The 23,100-nt window shown below is 48.1% G+C and overlaps 1 protein-coding gene across 1 annotated transcript in view; it reads right to left on the bottom strand.

Annotated features, from left to right (window-relative positions):
- The window catches only part of CHST13 (carbohydrate sulfotransferase 13), a 26,664-nt gene continuing 3,564 nt past the window's right edge, over positions 1–23,100 (bottom strand). The window contains exons 2-3 of the mRNA XM_006017780.3: positions 10,661–10,743; positions 1–2,446 (exon numbers count right to left, since the gene is read on the bottom strand). Of these exons, the coding sequence (XP_006017842.1) occupies positions 1,601–2,446; positions 10,661–10,743 (929 nt within the window). The 3' untranslated portion in view covers positions 1–1,600. The remainder of the gene's footprint in view (positions 2,447–10,660; positions 10,744–23,100) is intronic.

Below are 23,100 nucleotides of genomic sequence, written 5' to 3'. Positions count from 1 at the left end.
AGAACAGGCTGAGCACATAGGGGTTTTATAAAACCTTGCCACTGTATTGCACTAGTAAGTCAAGTGTTCACAACAGAATCAGCAGACACATCATAGGGTAATCCTATTATCAGCATGTTTACTTACAAGGGTGATGGTGCTCTATATGCAGAGCCAAAGCTGAATTTAAGAGAGTGAAGACTGAAATGCTTCTTTGTTTAAGCAAATCTATCTATTTGAACTGGCTGGAATGTAAAATTTTAAGGGTTTGTCATTATTGTTTCTTTTCTTCAAGTAATGAATTGTCCAAAGCCAGCTAGCTAGTTGAGAAACTTCCACTGCAACTCTTAAGGGTTTTTTTCTCTTATTTTCTTTTACACACACATATATATATGCACACACATGCTTGTACACACACACACACCAACCAGCACCAACCTTTTCATAGCTATAATAGCTTCCGATTTCTATAGCACTTCCCATGCCAAAATGCCCCACCCAAGGAAATACAGCCACCCCTGGGTTAAGAAGCAGCCATTGAGCACTGTACAACAACACTTTATGGCAGTAGGGGAAAGAATATATTCTGTAGGCCATATTTAAGCAGCCATATTGGAATCTGGCCAGAACTTCATGGTTATTCATAGGTAATATTTACAGTGCAGCAGTGTCCTAGAGGGTAACCAGATAGGGCCTTGTAATCAGCACTATGCGGACAGACAGAACATACAAGTCCACGTCTCAAAGAGCAGTTAACACCTACTCTTATAATAAGCGGGTCACGTGGTCTTTAATTATCATACTGGACACACACACACACACACACACACACAATCTGGGCCATATCCATTGTTGGTGCAAACTGTCATAGCTCCACAAAAATCCATGCAGTTTCTACCACGGACGAATGTGCCTCTCTGTCATCCAACACGGTATTTTGCATCCCAACACAAGGCAAGTGGAAGGTGACTAAAAACAGGCTTTGCCACAGAGGAATACTAGTTCACACTAAGACACAGATGGCTCACATTTCCTCCCCCTTTCCCAGTCAATGAGAAAGGGGGTAGCTTGAGGGGAGGTTAAAGGGGTCAGGAGGCACTTTTAAACAAACAAATAAAAATACACATTAAATTATTGCTTTTCTCATATTACACAAATCTCTGAGAGACCCCCTCTGCAACTTGTCCTCTGCCCAGCAAAGACTCCAACATCTCCTGAACTCAGCTGCATACAGTACAGCTAGGGGGAGAAGGATCAGAAGGGAACCAGCCCTGAATAAGGAGCCTTCTCCAGATTTAGATCTACAGAGAATTTTCTTAGCATCTAACCACAAAGGCTGAGCCTTTAAACAGCAGTGTCCTGTTCCAGTAAACAACCTCCTGTAGGTAGGATGGGGGCTACAGCCCCAAGTTTCAGTGTGTTAATCCAGGAAACAACCTCATGCCATGTGGCCCATCCCAGTGTAACCCTGATACAAGGACGCGGTGTTCACTGGCCTGGAGTGGAACGAAGAGGAGGGTAAAGAGATGAACCACGTAGTGAGTTTCTGTGTGTGGGGGCGGTCTACATTAGCTAAGAAGGGGTGAATGACTTGTTTCTCCAGAGCCCCCTGATCCCACCCTCATTGAATGCGGAGGTATGAGGGGATGGAGTAGTTGAAGAGCAAGTAATCCATTTTGTATAAATTAAAGAGTCTCCTTTGGTAGAAAGGGCTGATGTCCTGGAAGAACTGGGCTGTCATGTCATCTGTGGTTCTGGTGGTCTTGGAGGAAGAGGGGAACTTGATGTTGATGTCAGCCCCCACCAGCTGCAGGATGTAGCTGGCATCCTCCGCCAGTGTCTCGTACTTGCCCACCACATCGTAGTGGACGATGCAGGGGTGACAGAGTGAGTGCACCCTCTCCCAATGCTCATTGAAGGGCTCCTCACGCTGCGTCTGGGGATCCAACAGGTAGTAGACGAACTCGTCAAAGCGCACGTCGTTGCCGCGCTCCAAGGCCTCATCGCTGGGTTCCAGCCGGTGCCGCCGGATGATCTTGGTCCCGTAGCGTTTGTGGAAGGCTGTGTTGTAGCTGCGGGTGAACTTGTTGCGGTAGGCTGAGACCAGGCGCTCAAAGGGCTCCCGCACAAAGATGAACTTGAGGTAGTTGCGCAGGCGGTGGTTGATCTCGGAAATGCTGTACTCGGAGAGGGTGCGCAGGTTGGAGGAGACGTGGGCCTCATTGGCCGGGATCTCCAGAGGGTCCTGGTACTTGCCTTGCCCTGTCAAGACCATCATGACTCGTTTCCAGTTGGTGCAGGCCACTTTGGGCACGTAGCAGTAGAGCAGCCCATGGACATCATCCACCACAAGGTGGCGCAGGTCATCGGGGGTGAGGAGACGCCGCTTGCGGGTGTAGCGGTTGCAGACACTGCTCAGCAGCTCCCGCCGATGCTGGTGAATTGCCTGCAGGGACGACTGCTGAAACTGGGGAGACACAAGAAGGGGACACTGTCACTGCCTGCCTGCTGCCTGAGCTGCCCTGGAGCCAGGCTCCAGGTGCCCCACAATTGCCTTTAGGGGAGGAGGAAAGCTGGAGAGGGGGTTGGTTATGGTGATGCTATGCAGTCACAGAATGGCCCCTCCATCATGTGCACCATCCTAAAGTCCTCCCCGCATTGCATCTCTGACACAGATGGTGCCAGGGGAACACTGGTCCTTGCCTTGCAGTGCCATGTGGGGCAAAGGCACATCCATCCTGAACGGCTCTAGCAATGCAAAGGGCAGTGAAGGAGAGTGGTAGGAATAGGGCAGGGAAAATTAGAGGCAGCCATAACAGACAGACATGGCACAGACCATGCACAGACCTTGCTGATAAAGCCATTATGCTGGGACGCCTGCTGAGAGGCCCCTTAAATTGGCAACCTCTGTTGCTCCCCTCCCCCTGCATGCATGGGGGGTTCAGACTTGCCTTGGCTACTTTTCCTCCCTCCTCTCACATGATCTAGTTCCCTTATGTCAGCAGATGAAGAGAGCAGATGCCCCTTGAATCTTTAACACCTCCCTCCCCTCCCTCCTTTCCCATCAAGGCCAGCTCAGCACCTGCAGGCACTTGGGGCTGTTCCACAGGCAGTATGATGAGCTTGCAGACCTGTCTGGAGATGCCTCCAGGAGCCCAAACAACCCATTCCCCCACCTCCCCCTACACCACATTCCTTTCTGCCTGAGCTGTCTGCAGAAGGCAGGCGAGACAGAGGCCAGCACGTGGCCTGGGGCTGCGGTGCACAGAACACATCCATTTGCTGACATCCCAGACTCATCTTCAGGGTCTTCCCTCACTCCCAATGCATCGAGCAGCTTCTATGCATGGCAAAGAGGCCCCTCTCTTCCTTCTGCTCTAATGCCACATTCCCTTCTGTAGCAGGTTTAGATTTCAACCCACAAGCTCTAAGGCTCCAGCTACACTTGTTTTCCTCCTCAACCTGCATGTGTTATGCTCCTTTCCTCCTTCCCCACCAGTTCCACTGGTCCTAGGGACAAATTCCCCACAACTCTGGATAAGCTCAGAACCAAACTTCACAGTCAGCACTGGGCTGGGATAGATGTATGGAGGGGAAATGACAGCAGAAAGGGGCGTTCTGGCTCTCCAGTTAGAAAGCATGGTGTGTGGAGTTGCTCATTCTCTTGAGACTTCTGCTGGGCTTTGCTGATTGCTACACTGGTGCAAGTTTGGGGGGGAGTGGGTTGGGCCTTCATCAGAAGCACTGAGTGTTGGCTACAGGCAAGGCTGGGGTATTTGACTGGGGTGGGGTGTTGATGCTCCTGCTGGGACTAAAACCCAGAGCTTCCTGGCTAAAGTCTTGCCCCTTGGATCATGTTTAGACCAGTCACCATATTTGGGATCAGGGAGGAATTTTAGTCCACAGTTTGGTGGCGCAGGGCGGGGGAGTTGCCTTCCTCTGTAGCAGAGGAGGGCGTGCTTTTTGTCCTTGGATTGCTTGAGTGTACTTAAATGACCCTTGCAACACTGCTTTGCCTGTGGCAGGTTAGCATGTTCTTGGTAGCTCTGGGCAAGCTGCCTTGCAGTGATACAATGGGGCTGTCTGTGTAGTTTTAAACATACAAGAACTTGCATGGGATGGTTTGGATACGGATGATCCTTCCTTGAGCAGTGGGTTGGATAAGGTTGTCTCCTGGGCTAGGAACAGACATTAGACATAAACCAGTTTAAGTGATTAGAAGCTGGTTTAAGCCTGTAACAGAACAGACATTCAGTGCACATAAACCAGTTTGAAAACAGCTGAAACTAGTTTGAGATAAGCCTGATGCTACCTTCAACCAGGTTTTAACTGAATTGGGTCAAACTAGTTTATGCAATGTCTGTCCCAGATTCCATCCTGGTTTAAGTTAAACCAGAGTCCTCCAGCATCCTAGATGCTTTGCAACCCTGGGCAAGGCTCTGTTCTCTGCTGTAGCCCAGCAGGGTTGGCCCCTCCCCTCTGTTCCCTGGCTGTTGCTCCAGCAGAGACTTGCAGGAACAGCAGGGTCTGTCTGGTTTCCCCTTGCCCAATCTCCTCCTCACCACTCCCTGCTGAAGCAGGGATCCCCCCTCCCCTCTGCCTTACACAGACACCTCTCAGCATTAGCTAGCATACCACATGCTGGCTACAGTCCGTGCTGTGGGAGATAGGACAAAGGCAGAGAGGACAGTGTCAGCTTAGGGATTTTGGGAGCTGTCCCTCTGTTCCTTCCTTGGAAAAAGTTGTTTAAGAGGAGCTTGCAGACTGTTGTTTTGTTTGATGGGTTGATAAATGCTAACAACTCCTCGTGTAACTCCCTGCTGTGTAACTCAACGCTCTGTTATCAACAGCGAGGGGGGAGGGAACCCCTCCCTAATCAGAGCACCCTGCCACGGCTCAGCATTATGGAAAGGAAGGGAGGGCTGCTCTAGCACCCCCTGGCTTCTACCCTGAGCCACTGCAGGCATGTGCCGGCATTTCTTCAGTCCAGAAGGGATATCTGAATGATTACGAACTGGTTTAGCCTAGCCAGGTTAGATTAACCTGCAAAGATTGAATCAGTTCAAGCTCAGGCTTTTTGAATGTCTGTCCCTAGCCCTAAGGTTTCTTGCAGCCCTGCTTTTCTATGAGTCTATGATCTTGCTCTATAAAAGAAACTGAACAATCACAGACCACAGAGAGTCTGGGTCCATTTCCTGTTCTACGAAATGTCACCAGACCATGCTGGAACAGTATGATTTTGAAGAGCAACTGATGCCAGAGACCTGAAACGAGACTTCCCCCTTCCCTCTTCCTGCCCCCACTCACTCAGCATGGCTAGAAGAGGCGCTAAACACAAACTGTGGTTTGTGGGTCTCACCTGGGCTAGCCCTATCCGAGAGGCGTGAAGGCTACCCCACTGTTAGCTACCCACAGGCCACAATGACAAATAGAAATTTGGCTCTGTGCAACTGTTGATTTAAGATGACAACTTCTGGGTGTCAAGCTGAGGGAAGCTTCCATTTTGGGCTCTGCTCCTCCAGACAGGCACTCAGCTGTGCCACTTGCTCAGGAAAACTGCTGTTCACTGTCCTATTGTTGCAGCCTGGGATTTCTCTCCTTTTCCTTCATCCCATGCCCCTCTCCTCCTCCCCTGCAAATTTTGTCACCAGAACTACAGGTTATGAAGGACTAAGGTGAGTATCCCACAGAGCAGGGAGTTGAACTTCCACCCTTCCATACCCAATGGCTTGATGTTTGAGTTTGTCTTTCCCCTCAATTTCTAAATCAAGTTCAAATTTCTCATCCTTGTCTGCAAAGCCCTACACAGCTCCCACAATCAGCTCTAGGCCCTTCTCTGTGCCACCCCACACATGGACTGTGCGCCCTAACCCAAGCATCCATGAGGTTGGACTGATTCACTCCTTCGGGTTCAGCAAACCACTTTGTGAGCTACCCAGCACTGGAACGGTGGAGCCAGTGCACTGGAATGGAGCGGGGGGGGCCTTGGGCTTCAATTACAGGAGTGATTCAGGTGACCTGGGGGAGCTATGGCTTGATCCCTGAAAAAAGCTTGCCCAACAAACACCCATGATCCTGAACTTGCCCTTTGCTCTTTCTCCAACTCTAAGTGTTTTTCCAATAGCCACAGACCTTCTTTCATGACACACAGGCTGTGAAGGCCTCTGTGGAATAACCAGCAACACTAGGGTCATTAACTTGTCAGCATGGCTCAGAGAGAAATTTTTCCTCCGAGCAAGGTGCAACCAGGCCTTTGCATTCCTCACATTCTCAGTCCTGCAGAAGCCCAGCCCCTGTCAGCTGTTGTTACCTTGCACCCAAGAAGCCTGCTTGCTTGACCTAGGCTGCCTGCATGGAGTCCCACCCACTGGTATCAGTCTGTTCCTGAGAGGTTCATTGAGGTCGTTCATAGACTGGGCAGGCTGAGATGCAGAAACAGCACTTTGCAAACCAATGCTTCATAGGGTGGAGCATGGATAAGAGTATAAAAGCTTCCACCTGGTTGAGGCTTTGTATGAAGCATGCTATACCAACAGATTCATTAGCTGTTTATTGCATTGTATTTGACAGAGTGGGAAGCTTCTCCTGGAAAGAGTTAACCAATAACCTTTGTGAACAGTGATATGGATGCCATTTAGTCAAATGAAGCCACAGGTAATGTCCTGGTTTACAACTGTATTCTTCAGGGCCCCTCCTAATTGTCAATTTGGTTAGGACTAGGATACAGAATCCTCTCCCTGCATTCCCTCATTTTCTCTGCTAACAGGGAAATAACAAGCCAGCTCTTCCAAGGGGTAAAGTAAGGTCAATAGAGCTATGGCAATTCATACTAGCTAAGAATCTGCCCTGCTGTAGTTGCCTGGCTGCTTGCAAATTATGAGACTATCATCAAGCAGTATGGCATTTTCAGTCTAAGCCACAGATTTTTGATGCTTGTAACTTTTTGAAAACCACTGCTGAGGCCCAGCGCAGATTTTGTCCAATTCTTCTGGATTTGAAACCATTTCTGTCAGTGGAGTGTCCTGTACAACCAGGTAATTATTTAGGTGCTTTTTTTTCTTTTCCTTGAATCCACAGGGACCAGCTAGACAGACAGCAGTCAGGCGCTGCAATAAATAAATGCAGCTGCATATCAGAAATTACCCACTGGAATAAGTGAGTGTTTTGCAGTTATTTCAGTGCTAAATTGCCCCTTCACTTCCCTCTTTTTGCAAGACAATAGCATTCAATTTTATTTTCAGAAACACAAACTAAATTCTTGAAGTGTTAGGATTTGTAAAGCCAAGCCATTCTGCATCCACCATTCCTCCAGAGCAAAATGCCATTCAGTCACATTACAGCATTAACAACCATTGCCATACACAGCAAGCTCTTCCAGGTGCGCAAGAGGGGCTCGTGATGGCTGTCATGGGAACAGTTAACGTGCTTTCCAGGAGATCTGTCCAAGTTAATTCTCAAGAGCAATGCTGCACTATACGGGCAGGCCAAGGGGCAATGGGATTTCAGTGGGATGACATGAAGGTTGCCTTATGCACATTTCACAGCTAAGCATTGTGAGGCTGGCACAGGTGTTTCATTAGAAGTCTCCCAGGCTTCCAGGCTCTTTTAGGCAGGAAGTTAGCCATGTAAAAATCTTTGAGGACCCTGGCCTTAGGTCTCCCATGCCTACACAGTCAGTTTTCAATACCAAGTGACTAAGAATAGGTTGAGGAGCCTGGAGCTCTGAGCCCAAAACAAGGTTGAGAGACTCAAGAGCCCCACAGTATAACATCTGGTCTCTGTGGTGTGATCTGCTGTCATCGTATCATAACACAGAGTCACTCTGATGCCCTGTCACCACACAACTGGGGCACTATGATGTGTTCACTCACTAGACACAACAGAAAACCAGAAGTCTCCAAATGGGCATGGGGCAGCAAGACCCAGGGATGGTGACATCCAGGGCAAAGGAAATTCCCCCCATGAATCTCCACAGTCCTTCCCCTCTGCAGTCTGGGGAGTGAACCCCACTCTGCAAAGCTGTCCCAGAAGGTGACTGCAGCTAACAACAGCACCTCCAGTGCCGAGCGATGCCCCATCAACCAAAGCAGGGAGGCTCTTTGTCCAGCCCTTCTCATTTCTGAGAAAATTGGGGGAATGGTGGTGTGGCAGATCCCATCAGTTCCCTAAGACCCCAGCACCTAAGAGCTCTTCACCCGCCCCTCCTGCCTGCTCCTGTCTGGTACCCTCCCTCCATTTCAGTCAGCTGCCCAGATTTAGACTACCAACCACTAAAAATGTCTCTAAGGATCTAAATTTGTGTAAGGAAACTTCTGACCCTGAGAAGGGGCCTGGCAGTCCCCCCTGCTCTGCCCCACAGCTGCCTGGCCCTGTGCTGGCTGCAGGAGCTGAGTCTGCTTGCCAGAAGACTTCCTGTGTCTTCTCTCTGCCTCCGCCAGCATCCAGGAAACCCCAGGCTCTGCTGTGAAAGGACTAAGCTTCATTCATTCTCCTCTGAGAACAGTCTGTAAAGTCAGCAGCATGCAGACAGGGACCCAAAAGAGAGGCATGTGCTGAATGCTGAGCTGGACTTTGGCAGCAGCTGCTCCTAACACACTCACCAGTCACTCAGTACATAGGGGATTGGGATCACATGGCTGTGAAGCTGATGGGCAGATATGCAGCGCTGAGAGTTAAGCTGCATGGTAAGGACTAAGGTTCAGAGTGGTCTGGCGTTATCCAGAGCTGTTGGGCAGATGGATCCTGCCTCCTGATTAGTGGGACAATCAAGGGTCTAGAAATGGTATCTGATGTCTGTGCAACCTCCTGTCATGACACATGGGCCTGACTCAAGACACATGGTTAGAGGTTAGAGGCAGCAGCGCCATGGCAGGTGATTTAGTTTCCAGTGAAACTCCCACCACCTGCAGTGAAGGTCAGGTGGGATCTTCCTTATCAAAGATGTTCTAATAGCAACATAAGCAATTTTAAGAGAGATATGGCTGAGTTAATTCAGCCCAATCTGAAGATCTCAAAGCACTACAAAAATGAACAAATATTACCTCACCAGCCACTCCCACCTTCTCTTGAGGCAGGAAATATCCTTATCCTCAAACAAGGAGCCTAGATGAACACCTTGCTGGGGTCGTTTGACCCCAGTGCTCTTTCCTGCCAGGGCAGGGGGTCAGACTTGATCTGTCAAGGTCCCTTCCGACCCTACAAACTATGAAACTATAAGTGAGCATATGTCTGAGGAGCCAGGATGAGACCCTAGGACACCTAACTTCCAACCATTTGCCTTGAGTCCATGATGGTTGATCTTTCTGGGTGCAGCCCTAGTCTAGATCAGTGATCTCTCAAGGCCATGTTCCCTCACAGGACAGACTGGAGCTACTTTGCCCAGCTTGAAGTAGTGTTGCCAAGGGAAAAGCTCCCTATAGACAGTGAGCTGGCCTGGAAGCCTAGTTCAGTTGTTGGCATAATGAACCCTTCCTACACACCCAGCACAATCTGCTGTGTTTTATAAGGTTCACTGGGCAGTGATGCTTATCAAGGGCCACAGCCCTGTTAAATGCAGATGTAGTTGTGTGACTGACTTTTTCTTTCTTGCTAAGAAAGCTCAGAGGATAGCAGTGGGCATTTATTCATCTGCACAGTCTCTCAAGGCAGGTACCATGAGGTTCTATTCAGTTGCTTATTTGGTGCATACCGAATCATAAAGTCATAGAAAATGAGGGTTGGAAGGGATATCAGGAGGTCACCTAGTCCAACCCCCTGCTCAGTGCAGGGCCATCCCCAACTAGAGCATCCCAGCCAAGGCTTTGTCTAGCCGGGTCTTAGAAACCTCCGAGAATGGAGATTCCACCTCTCTGGGTAACCTGTTCCAGTGTTTTACTACCCTCCTGGTGAGGAAGCTTTTCCTAATATCTAACCTAAACTTCCCTTGCTGCAAATTGAGACCATTGCTCCTTGTTCTGTCACCTGGCACCACTGAAAGCAGTCCAGCTCGATCCTATTTGCAAGCACACTTCAGGTAGCTGAAGACTGCTATTGCATCCCTCCTCAGTCTTCTCTTCTCCAGACTAAGAGAGAGGCTGTGAGGAAGAGGCTGAGGCTGCATGGGTGGCAGTTAGCTGCTTCTGTTGTAAAGACATACTTTGGTATTGTTAATTGTCTTTTTTATCTGGTGTGTTACTGGGACTACGGCTTGGATAGAAGTGAGTTGCAAAGAAAGATGACTGAGATACATGTAAATATATTTCTTAATATATAAACTCTTCAGGGCAAGGGCTATTTTTCTGCTCAGTGTTTGTACAGTGAGCACCTGATCATGTATAACTTGGAAAGTGTGTATGATAATGATTCTGTGCAGAGATGATTTTTCCTATTTTTTGTGACCCAGAATTTGCTTTGAAATCCTCAGATAACAAATCCTAGCTGAATCCCAGTTTCTCTACCTCAGGTTTGCTGTGCTAGGCCAGACATTAATGAAACAGCAGAAGTGGTGATCACTTCTTACAATGAATGACTGCCCAAAAGGTTGTGACCTTTCGCTTTAAATGTAGTGGCTTCAATAAAGGATACCTTGATACCTTGAGGTTGGGTGCTATAACTTTACAGCACACAAAAAACATTAGTAAGATAATGGGACACTTATTACTAAAGTACTGCTTCCTCAGGTTTCATTTTCCTCTTCACCTACCTGGTCACTGTCATAAAGTGCCTGGAGCGGGCTTCGACCTGACTTTCCACGCCAGGTGGTCGCCAGAATTCTGTCTTCTGCATCTGGGAAGAGAAGTGGGGAAACCAAAATTAGAGCATTTTACTTTTCCCAGCATCAATCAGGGAGTCAGCATTTGAGGCAAGAACAGACTTAGGAGTCTGAGTTACTATTCAACACCCTACAGACATGGATCTCACTGCCATATATATACTACACACACACTTTTCTGAAGTCAGCAGTTTTCAAAATATAGAATTTCCTTATTTCTGTTCTTACTGTGTCAGTTATTGAAAGCTGAAACAATTTCTCAATTTTCGCTCAACTGACACTGTGTATTTATAGATAAGGTTCTTTGGGTGAATCTGATATCTTTTATTAGACCAACTGAAATAGTCGGAAAAAAATTTTTTAGCAAGCTTTCGGGTTTAAAAACTCTTTGTCAGGATGAATAGTAAAGAAAAGTAATGAACGAATGAGAAGTAAGTAGTAAAAAGGAATGAAAAATAAATAGTTTACTATTCATTAAATCCAAGAAGAGCACACACCAACTACAGAGACTTCCTCAGCCTGACTAAAAGTTTTTAAACCCGAAATTTTTTTTTCCAACTATTTCAGTTGGTCTAAAAAAAGATATCAGATTCACCCAAAGAACCTTGTCTGCCTACATCCTTAGACCGACATGGCTACAACCTACACCCCTGTAACTGTGCATTTGTCTATGTTTTCTTCCCTTTTTTTTCCTTTCTGTATTTTCCTTGGCAATTTAATATTGTTCCTATTTTGCATGAGCAAAATAATACATTCATTTTTGCACTAGGAAAATGATCCACTCTCCTGACTGCAGACACTTCCTGGCCCACATTTAAATCCAAAGCAAAAGGCTTCTGCAACAAAACCTAAAATAACAATATATCTTTATAATACTTCTGGTAATATCAGAAAATCTCACTTCGCAAACAAAAATGACGTTCTGGGTCCAAATGACCTATTTGCAGCCTTCTAAAGTAATAAGTTGCTAATAAAAGACAACAGTTTTCTATACTTTCAGTCGCAGTTCCCAAGTTATTCAATCCTGATACACAAGAGAAATGACACTGCTTGCTGGGATGCCTGGACAAGGGAATTACTCAATAGGGATGGGGTGGTCTTCAATAAGGTGCAACCATTACCCGACAAGAAGGTGAAACAGCACTGGCGCTAAGCAGAGATAAGGAGGCGATCTGACTTGGGCAATGCCATGCTGAGGCACTTTCCTGGCAGGCTGAGAGCTTGGATTTCCAGGATCTGTCACAAGCCGATCAACAGGGAAATTGTTAAGATTCCCACTGGTGATAAATCTGTTTAATACTGGCTTGCTATTTCTAAAAACCCCTTGAGTGCCTTTGAAGCTGCAGTTGTCCTCCCGACAAAGTTTATTTCCCTCTCTCCTGTGTGTGAACGGGTACTGGTGGAGACTTCATATGGGTGTCAGATACCAGGCTGGATCCTGTGCATTTGGTGGGTAACTCTGGTCACCAAGGGAATTTGAAATACCAAAGATTTAAGTTGTCATCTAAAATAATGAAGTTTGGAGAGCTGTGAGACCCTCAGGAAGAAAACCTGATGAATGTGTCTGCCTACACATCTGTCAACAACCCAAAAAGACAGATTCAAGGGAACTGTGAACTATCATCAGCTGAAATTAGGACTGGGGACTCATGACAACAATATACCTAGCTCCATTGTTGCAGTAACATCCAGCTCATGCATTTATCCATACCAAGGGGAAGCAGTGGCACCTAGGAGCCCTTTGCACCCCACTGATTTGCATTGCTATGCATGGTGGACTCTTACACTTCTCTCCCCATCCAGCCCTTCCCAAGCTGCTGCTGGGATGTACCCACTGCTCAGCGGATGAGGATTACAAGTGGGAGGCAAGGAAAGCCTTCTTTTGCAGCTCCACTTTCTGGCCACCAGGGGTCAGAGCAGTGGTAACTCATTGCCCACTGGGGACTTCCAGCTGGGTTCAGGGAGGAAGGTGCAGACAGTGCCTAAGACCAGGGGTAGCAGGACAGCACTGACGGGGGCTTGGAAGAGGTTATTTGCAACCCCTTCCATGCTCCGATCTGTAAAAGGGCAAAGGAGAGAGCAAAGGTAGAGGAGAATCCCGAGTGGCTGGGGAAGGACTAGGCAATCCATCCCACCCCACATTCAAGGCTCTGTTCTCCATGGGCAGAAAAAGCAAGACAGGCTGAAAAAGATAAAGAGATGGATGTGGTTGAAGGATGAAGCTCTCTGGGGTCCCGCATTACTGTATCCAGCCACTGAGGTTGAATGCTGCAGTTCACTCTCCTTAACAGGAGCAGATCCAGGCCTGGCAGAAGCCACCATAACCCCCTTAAGGGAGTGGCTCTGCTTGTGCCTTGGGCTGACTGTAGCCCTAAGGTGTTAACAACTGCTGGAGATGGATTGAAAGCTAAACCCCAATTCCAATTGTATCCTCAGAGTTTAGCAGGGGGGAGGAAGGGAGCAGAAGGATTCCCACCATCAGAAGACAGTTATGGGAGCTTGATGAAATATAAGAAGATCAAGGGCAGGATGACACAACGTGCAGGTTTGTGACAGCAGGGGACTGGACCCCATGACACAAGAGACCCCTTGCAACTCCGTGTCTCATGTTCCTATACTGCAGGAACATCTTGAAAGTACAAAGAGAATGTATTTCATGGACATCAAAGCACATATTTATTAACACTTGACCTGTAAAGGCATGTGTATACATACAGACGCACACCAAGCCTAATTAAGAAACACCTGAAAAATTTCTAACCCAACCCACATTGCTGACAGCTCTTTCCAAATAACTTGGCTCAGAAATGGAGACTCTGCTTTCACAGCTCAGTCCCAGCGACGGTTAAATCCACGTCCCTGTGGGGAATGACGTGTCCCATGGTGTTGGCCAACGGAAGAGTTACTCAACAGGAGTCAACCGCCAGTGGGGGTGCGTTCCTCAATCCAAACAACTGTTATCCCACAAGTGGGCAAAACGGCATTTCTGCAAGACAGAGATAAGGGGCAGATCTAACGCAGACAGTGCTCTGCTGAGACACGTGCCCAGGCTCTGTCATTTGTAAATTAAAGAGAAATTCTCCCCTTCTTTTCAACAACATCGATCTGGAGAAATCTCTCTCCCTAGATGAACTGGTCCAAACTGGAGCTGACAATCCTTTCTGATTGGCAAAGGCATTAGATGCCCAACTGCTGTAAACTGGGTGTGAAGGTCCTTGTGCCACTACATGAAGCAGACAGCTACAGTTTAAACCAAATTGGTCTAAGTCTAAACTGAAGCTAGCAATGCTTTTCTGTTTAGCCTGTTTAGGCACAACCCTGAAGCACCGTGGTCAGGACACTCGCCCTCGGTGGAGACAGTTCCAGGCTTTGATCTCACATCTATGAATATGCTGTACCTTTAACAGTCATGGCATAAGGTGCATAAACACTTCGGTGGTGACCCCAAGAGCTCCAACCTTCTCATGCATTTTGGTCCTTTTTGGGGAAACCCCTCTGGCTGTCAGGGCAGATTTGCACGCCAGCTATTCTACACTCTTGCAGTGAACCACTGAAACAGGGGTACAATTTAGAGCAGGGGTTGGGGGTCCTGCAACCCGCCTCTTCCCTGCCCTGGAACCAGAACATACCCCGTCCCTGGGCTCCTGCCACCGCCACCAGAACCTCAGGTTGGTTTGGCAACAGGGTAGGAGTTGTGTGCCCTTGTAAAAAAAAACCCAAAACTTTCCTGCTTGAAAGCCCTGGGAGCGCAGAGATGGCTACGGGCAGCATCCCAGTCCCAGCATTTCATAGATCCTGGAAGCTTTAACTTTCAGAAGTGATTACACCAACGCTGGATGAGCTCCGTGCCAAGCTTCTTCTGTTTATGGCTAGGCCCATGTTGGGTTTTACAAGCACATGTCCCAGGAAGCATCATACCCTTGAAAACTTCTGTTCCCTTCCAACTCCAATTCGTACAGTGCAAAGTAAAAACAGGCTTCCTGCCTGGGACACGGATGCATCCAACTCTCCAGCTGCAGCAAATGACTTGGGCACAATTTTAAAGAGCCCCAGTGAAGGGGACTGAAGCACTGATGGGGCCACTAGTGGCTCAGCCTCCGTCACAGCAGCTCTCTCAGCAGGACAGGAGCTTTGGGTGTTTATACACATGCTCCAGGAGCTCCAAGAGCTAAGTTTGTTAAACGAACTTTAGATAAAATGCCCCTGCAGCCATTTTTAAGCACAGGGATGCTGATACATGAGACGCCGGAGGGTGCTGGAGCGCAGTAACTACCATGCTCCAGCTGACTTGATTAATTCAGTCTGCTTCAATGCACTGTTATTACAGTGTGTTGGATCAGCCTCACTGCTCGTGTATAGGCGCCCACGAAGGGGGTCTGATTGCTGAGCGGTGAGGAAGCTGAGAGGGGTGACAAAGGGGACAGACTGAGACAGGATTGCAGGGACACAAGTACTTTGTGACTACTGCTGCTTAAAGTTGCAGTGACACAGGGCAACAAACAATGATGGACTGGATTGAAGCTATATAGGACAGTCATTCAGCCTCACTACAGAAGTCTGTTTGCTCTCTGTGGGCTGTACCATGTATCTGTTTAGGAAATAATGCAGACCCGTAGTACCCCATGCTTCTCCCACCCTGGGTCTGCCCCCCAGCGCGCCTTGCTCCTGAGCCACATGCAGCACCTCCAGCTACGGGAGCATAGGCCTGGAAGAGGCTTTTTGGGACATCAAATCTAGTCCCTTGCATCTGCCAGCAAACATTTATCTGAGGAATCCCCAGCATTGCTGCTTTACACCCCCCACACAGCCACAAGGCCATGCAACTCTGGGATCCAGCTCCCTACAGCATCTCTGCTAATGTGCTTCAATCCTGCCTCAACACCACCTCCATTCCCCACTATTCTAGTTCAGAATAGGGGCTTCCTACCCCGCAGCTCTGCTAATGCACCAGTGCTGACCTCCAGGTCCTGGCACTTCCTGCCCTGACCTGCCCCATGCACAGACCGCAGAGACAGACATTGCAAGGGGCTTCCCATTGCACACACTGGCTACACTACATAGACTGGGCCATGATCTGGAAATGAGGAGCCACTGGTATCCAGCAGAAGGGGAGAGGGCTTCTGTTCTCACTTGAAGCCTGTTTTTCCCATTATGCCTGGGATGAATGTTGGATCAAAAGAGGGAGTCAATGGGGAAAGATCATTCTGACCATTTCTTTTAACCTTTTTTCCCACTCATTCTCAGTGAAGTAAAGCCAGACCCTATGGTGCTGTTGGGTTACTCACACTGGCCAAGTTCCCAGGCAGAAGACACTTATTGCTCTGGTGATCTAGAGAAGGCCAAGAGGTCATGGAGCAGCTAACAGGGAGAGAAGTCAGGTTAAATTAATAGACCATTCTTACTTTTGGGACCAGAGCCATAAGGACAGCAGGATCCTCCATCAGACAGGCTTTTTCAAGGTCTTAGCATCTTGGCTGTAGTTCTGGCTTTAAAACCTGTTAGTGACTTTCCCAGATCCCATATCCAGCCTCCCCAAACACAATGGTAATCCTTGAAAGTTTGGCCCAGCCACTTTTATTTCCATAAGCAGGGCTGCTATTTAGATAGTTCCTAGAGAGGAGAAACTACATACTCCTGTGCTCCCCAATGCCCATGCACACACACACAATTTTTCTAAGAGCTTATAAATCTTTAAGAAGTGCTAGCAGCTGCGGTTTGACTGACTTAGAAAACTGGGATTCAGATCCAAGGATGTTACAGTTGTTTCAATCTTTCCTGTAACTTAGAATAATCCACAAAAACCACTCAACCAAATTCTAGTGATATTCCACTAAAAGGGGAAGCGTTTGCCCTGTATCCATTTGATGGCATGATACGACTAAGCAACTTGTCAGTGGTTTCCTTTCCCTCTCTTTTGAAAAGGGAAGGACATTTTTTTTAAGGTTAACTTATTAGTCAATTGTTTGAGGGGGCCGGATAATCTGAATCTTAAAAAAGACTGGCACTAGAAATGGCAGGTCAAGGAGCAAGGTTTTTTAATCAATTCAAAAGAGAACAGCAAATATAGCATCTATATTTAATGAGGGAGAAAGTAATCCAGGCAATTCCAGGCCTGGTAGTCTGACCTCAACGATAGGCATGGTTTTAGAGCAAATTTTGACGTGAAGAATAATTAAGGATGTAGGGATAAATGGAAAATGGGACAAAATCCGTGAGGGCTTAGGCAAAGGTAGATCACAGCAGTCTAGCTTGGGACTGTTCTTTGAAGCAAATAGTTTTCTAGACAAAGGACGCGAGGTTGAGCTTATACAGATGGATGTCAGAAAAGTTCCTTATGGGAAATTACTGGAGAAGGTGCGAGGGAATGGGGAATCTATGAGGTGTGTAAGGAACTAACTACTGGGGAGAGACCAACCAATTGTGCTGAAAGGGGAAATATTGGGCTGGAAGGAGGTTATTAGTGAAGCTCCTCAAAGAGTGGTCTTGGGGCTGATTTTATTTTAAATTTTAATGAATGATTTGGACACAGAAAAGCAAGAGTCAAGTTCCACAGGGATTCCTGGAAAGCCCACAAGTTATGAAGTCACTAAGGAAAGTTTTGAGACCACAGAGGAAAGAAGTGTGGGTGCATGGTGAAGGATGGGGAGCTGCATTGTATAAAGAGCATGAACTGTAAGCACTGTGCTGCAGTCTGGGGCTCAGCATCGAGCAGAAATACTGAAGTGGACCCAGATCTTGGAGAGTCCAGTGTCTGATCCCAGACAGGATCCCTATTGCTTAGGGCAGGCTGGGGACGCCCACAGGAACTACTGGACTACAGGCAAAAAGAGGAGCATCACTGTTCTTTGCCTGATATCACCTGCATCACTCCTATCATTCCTCCAGACCATCAGCCTCTCCCTGCCCCGCAAGCCAGAGCAAGTCCACCTGCTCCAAGCAGAGGGATAAGGGTGGACAATTCGTCACTGCCCCAAGGCAGGGTCATTTAGTGGCAGTGACAAATGACATCATATTCACCACCAGCATGGGGCTGTGTCTATGCAGTAATGCCCAGGTCTCTCCGCCAGTCTCTATGAAGTCCAGTGGTAGACTATGGGCTGGTCACCAAGGCCTGGTCTTCAGAGGTGTTACGCATCAACAAGTAAAACAAACAAACACACTTGTGGGCATTCGGGCTTCTAATATCCAGATGCCTCAGTTTCCCCATTGGTAAAATGAGAGTATGACTACCAGTCTCACACAACAGTTGTGCAGATAGATGAATGCCTCATGGTATTCAGAGCTAAGAACCAAGAGTTTCACCCCAAGAAGCTGGCAGCTGGAGGACTGCCGGACATGGCAATGTACAGAGGGATGTACGTGTGCTCATACAAACAGTCTCCAGAGGGTTAATCCTTGCAGAAGCATTTTGTCTCCATGTTGTTGCCTCGCACACACTCTCCTTATCCTTTATTTCCTGTTGTGTCTGTGCAGGACCTAAAAAGAGAAAAAATAATAGCTCTGCCTGGAAGCCAGAAATGACGGCCTTGGGCGTTAATTACGGCCTGTGATATGCCCGGAGGCGCAAAGTCTGAAAGGTGTCCGGGACGAAACCTTTGTATTGTAGAAAGACACCAATTTTACAGCAACTATTGAGTCATCCGTAATGGCACAGCCTCTCACTTAGAAAGAAAGACAAATAATAATAATAAAAAAAAGTGCACCCAGACTTTGCCTCTTTCCTTGAACTCAAATGTGGTTCGGGCCGCAGGCAAAGCGAGCTTCCTGCTCTGTGCCTGGCAGAAACAGTGACACCCGACAGTGACTGGAGGTGGCACAGGGCCAGAGCTGTGGTGTGTGGAGCCCGCGAGAGGAGCAGGAACACAACCGTTCCCGAAGAAGCCCCCACATCGTGAGAAACAAAGCAGCATGTTTCATCCCTAGTCCTGCAAGTGCTTTGCAATGGGGAATGAGTGAGCAATGGGGAAACTGAGGCACAAGGCTTAACAGCCAGGCGTGAATACAGATTGGGCGGCTTAAAGGAGGCGGGTAGGCAGAATGGAGAAACCTCAGTCTGAAGTTACAGTCCTGGAAACCCCCATTCAGCTGCTGTCTAATTGTGGAGGTGTCTAAGCTTTATAAGCAGCTCCTTGTTTTACTCAGGTTCACAGAATATCCCCTCTCTGCAGATGCCCCAAATGGCCCCAAAACCTGGGGAGCTAGAGACGAGGCTTTTTTTTCTGCCCACACTGCATGAGGGGCTTGACCTCATGGGCACTCTCAGAGCCAGTCAAACACATGCCGAGAGGGTCGGGGCCCACCACAAAATGCAGCAGCAGTCACCACTTCTTCTGAAAACACAGCAAAAGGTGGTGGAGGCACTGGCTTCTCCCAGCGTCCTGCTGGCTAGAGCCCTTATCTGGTTAAGTTGGAGACCCAGGTTCAACTCCTTCCTCTACCTCAGGGCCATTAAAACCCATGGCCCCCACCTCCCAGGATCTCCATCATGCTGGTGTAAAAGGTGGCTTCCTGCTTGCCATGGCCCTAACCCCATCATACTGGCATAAGGTGGCTTCCTGCTCGCCATACTGGCTGTTTTGGATCCCATTCTGAAGTAACCATGAATCATACAAAATTCTTTAGGTAAATCTGATCTCCTTAATCAAACTAAAATTGTTGGAAAAATTCTTCTTTGCAAGCTTTCAGGTACAAACATCCTTTTTCAGGCAGGCAGAAGAAGGGTATTGGTACCCAAAAGCTTGCAATTAAGAATTTTTCCAACTATATGAGTTGGTTTAACAAAAGAGATCAGATTTACCCAATGAACCTTGTCTGCCTATGTCCTTAGACCAAACGGCTACAGCCGATATCCACGAATCATACAAAACATCTTGGTTCCTCATTCACGGTTCTGGATTCCACGCCAGGAGCCTAACAATTAGTCACACGTCCCTTACAGGAACCCTAAACAACTTGCTCAAAATCATGGCGCCACTAGTTTCTTCAGATTCTTCTGTTTTTAACTCCTGCTTCCTGACAGCTCCGAAATGAAGCAATGAGTGGCTGGGTAACTTCCTGATAAAATCCACCAATGATTGCAAGCTTGGACGGTCAGCCACATGGCTCCGCAGTTTTTACACTCTCATGCCCCAGGAAGCCCCTCTGCCACCTGATGCGTGCCACCCAGAGCCCAGGGCTGACCACCTAAGCCTACTGCCAGCTGAGAGCTGCTCTACCCCAGCTCAAATTGCTGCAGTCCCGGGCGCACGTGAAGACGTGGGAGCCTGGGAGCAGCTGACTCTGGCTCTACTGAGCCAGAGTTCATTGAGCTGCATTAATAGCTCGTATAGGTGCACCCAGTGAGTCCAGAAGAACCCAAAGGCAAAGATGCAGTCACAGCTGGGGAGACTGGCCCACTTTCAATTACAGAGGAAGAAGAAACTGGGGTAGAATACCTCTATGTCAGCACAGATGAGTAAGAGCAGGTCAGACTTCTCTCAGGATTATGCTGGAGGCTGCCTGCAGACTTGGGCATACCCCAATCCTTGGAAGCATACTGGTTGCTTGTACATGCTACGGGGGTTTACTTCAGTTTAATTCTCCCTAAATTGAATCGGGGGGGAGGGTTTAAAACCCTCCTGCTTCAATTTAAACCCTCCGTGGCATGTATACAAGGGTGGGGGCTGATCCTTTGCCTCTGTGGGGTGGGGGAGCTTCCCTCTACAGTGGAGATGTGCCCCCTAAGCAGCACCTTCCCGGGTGGTCCCGGGGGGCACTGCACTGCACTGCACTGCAGCCGCAGAGGGAAGCACCAGCCCCCCGCTCCCCAGCTGCGGAGGGAAGCACCAGGCCCCTGTGAAGCTCAGCCAGGCAGGCAGGCTCCAGGGAGAGGGAAAAAAATTATCAGGCTCGCCGCTTTTTTTTTTCCTCCAGTGGAGCTTGCCTGCACAGCCCCTGAGCTGCACAGGGCCCAGTGCTTCCCTCCATAGCTACTAAGGTAGCGAACTAAAACCCCTCAGACATGTTTTATTTTGCTACGTCCCAACATCATTTAATGGGCAATACACCACCAACACTGTAAACAGCAGTGCCATTAATGCACAATAAGCCGCCGACAGTGTAAATAGCAATGCCACGAAAGCAGTGCAAAAGGGCGTTTAAGTCACTTTAAAGGCCAATTTTGTGGTGTGCACAAAGGCCCCATGTCACGACAAGGGCTAGTGACCAGATTCTCCCAAGTGTGGAACACCCTCACTCTGCAGCTGTACCGAGTGAGCGATGGAGACCTTCAGCACATCTGGAGAAAGAAAATCACTCTGGTTTTTACTCTGAAATGAAACTTTAGGTCCTGTTACACAAGACAACAGCCTTTTGAGAACCCATCCCGCTGGACAATCCCATCAGATTCTTGTTATTAACCCGTTTTAGCTCCCTATTTAAAAACTCTTTAACACGTGCCAGCAATGTGAATGAAACATGTCTACTGAATGACAACTTTGAGAGATCCAGTGTGACCACAAGCTTGCTTTAATAAATATAAATATTCTCTGCAAACATTTTGCAAACTCAGACACACCCACTGTTTGCTGGTGCTGAGAAAAAGCAAGTGAAACCAAGAGGGAAGAGGAACTGAAACAAAGTGGGTTTTACTGGGCATTTCCTTTATGGTCCCCCCCCACCCCGAGGCTCACTATCCTCACCTGGAAAACACCTTCTATCCCCATAGGAAGGTGAAACGTCACCAATGGACAGGGGTTCACGTGTGACACTCAAGCTGGATGCCTCTTCTACTATACCTTTTTTCTGACCCAGATGCTCACTCTTCCAAACACTGGGATTTTCTGCTCTCCAGGTAAGGGAATGAGACACAAACAGACGTCTACAGACTCACTTTAAGCCCTCAACCCTTTGCGCACAGACCTATAGGGAGCTCTGGAGCCGAGTACAGTTTGGAAAGAACTCTTAAGTGTAGTTCATGGCCCAGGTTTCTCCCTCACAGCTGGGGCTCACCACCCAGATATACGAGTGCTGATGAAAGACTGTATGTTTTGTTTAACTTTAAACCATAACTGTTTAGCCCTTGCTGTCAGCTGGCTCAGTGTTATTATTGTAGCAGTATGACAGAGGCTCTTGAGAAGGGAGTCAAACACTGCAGCTGGATTTTATCTAGGGAGGAATCATTTTAAGACCAACCAGAACATCTGTACTTGCACAAGTCCTGGTAAAAGCAATACATTCCCAGAACATAAGCTGACTACTACCATCATTAAAATTGAACCTTATCCTCCACAGACAGCCTTGTTACTGTAGTGGGCAGGGAGATCACTGGTACTGAGAGGACACCCAAATAGATGGCATCATGGTTCCACGGGCGGTGGCAATGTTGGTACGTGTGCAGATCCCTCACTAGATGGGCATAGCATCAAACCATTCACCAAGGCATTCGATACCTACTGCACTTCATGAGTATGATAGTGTAGGATAATCACTAGGCTACAAAGAGAGCTGTGAGTTGACTTTCTGCTCTTAAATGTCCTCCCCACAGCTGGGAAAAGGATCCAGTGCAGTAGCATCCTAATTTCCCCTCACTCAGCATAAGCACAAAACTTCAGCATCCAAGTAACACTTCATGATAAAGCAAAGTCTGGACAAGACATTCCAGAACACCAGCTTTCTAGTTGGCCCCCATCCCAATCACAGACTAAGTCAGTTCCAAAGCTCCCCCTCCCTGCCCCACCACCAATTTTAGGTGAGTTCATATCAATGTGCAACCTCCGAGGCTTCATTCCACCTCTGATATTCACAACAGAGTCAGCTCTTCCAAATCTACGTCCTCCTTGAATAGCGTTGGCAGTCCAGAAATGCCAGTGTTGTAATGGCTGGTGGATCTTCCCAGCCCTTCCTTGCAATACTTTCCCTCTGTTGTGTTTTCCCAAATTGAGGTTGGATCAATCCATGCCACAGGGAATAAGTGCACTGGGTCACCAGAGCCCAGAGAGAGACCTGAGGCAAGTCTTGTGGACCTGGACCACCTCCTCCCAGCTTGGATGACATTAGTGAGACGGTGGGTGCTGTGCTGTGCCTGCATGGGAGGTGTGCTGGGAGGGGAAGTCATACTGACCTGCTGCAGCACTGAGCAGCAAGACGTGGCATATGCCAGGGAGACAACACTGGGAGGAAGGGCCTGCCAGTCTTTTGTGGTCACAGACAACTTCTCTGCAGTCAGCATCACATATTCCATCCGCCGGTGAATGGGCCAGCAGCATGTATTTTTTCCTACTTGTCCCTGAAAGGCTGCCCTTTGCTCTGCAAGCCAAGTGTTGTTAAAGGAAGGCTGAGTCTGCATGTCTGTCCACTGAGGCATATGGAGAAGCACCGGCTGGCTCTAGGAG

Source organism: Alligator sinensis, unplaced genomic scaffold, assembly GCF_000455745.1.
Source record: "Alligator sinensis unplaced genomic scaffold, ASM45574v1 scaffold839_1, whole genome shotgun sequence".
In the NCBI taxonomy this organism is placed as follows: domain Eukaryota; kingdom Metazoa; phylum Chordata; order Crocodylia; family Alligatoridae; genus Alligator; species Alligator sinensis.
This window is presented reverse-complemented; position numbering and strand designations above follow the sequence as displayed.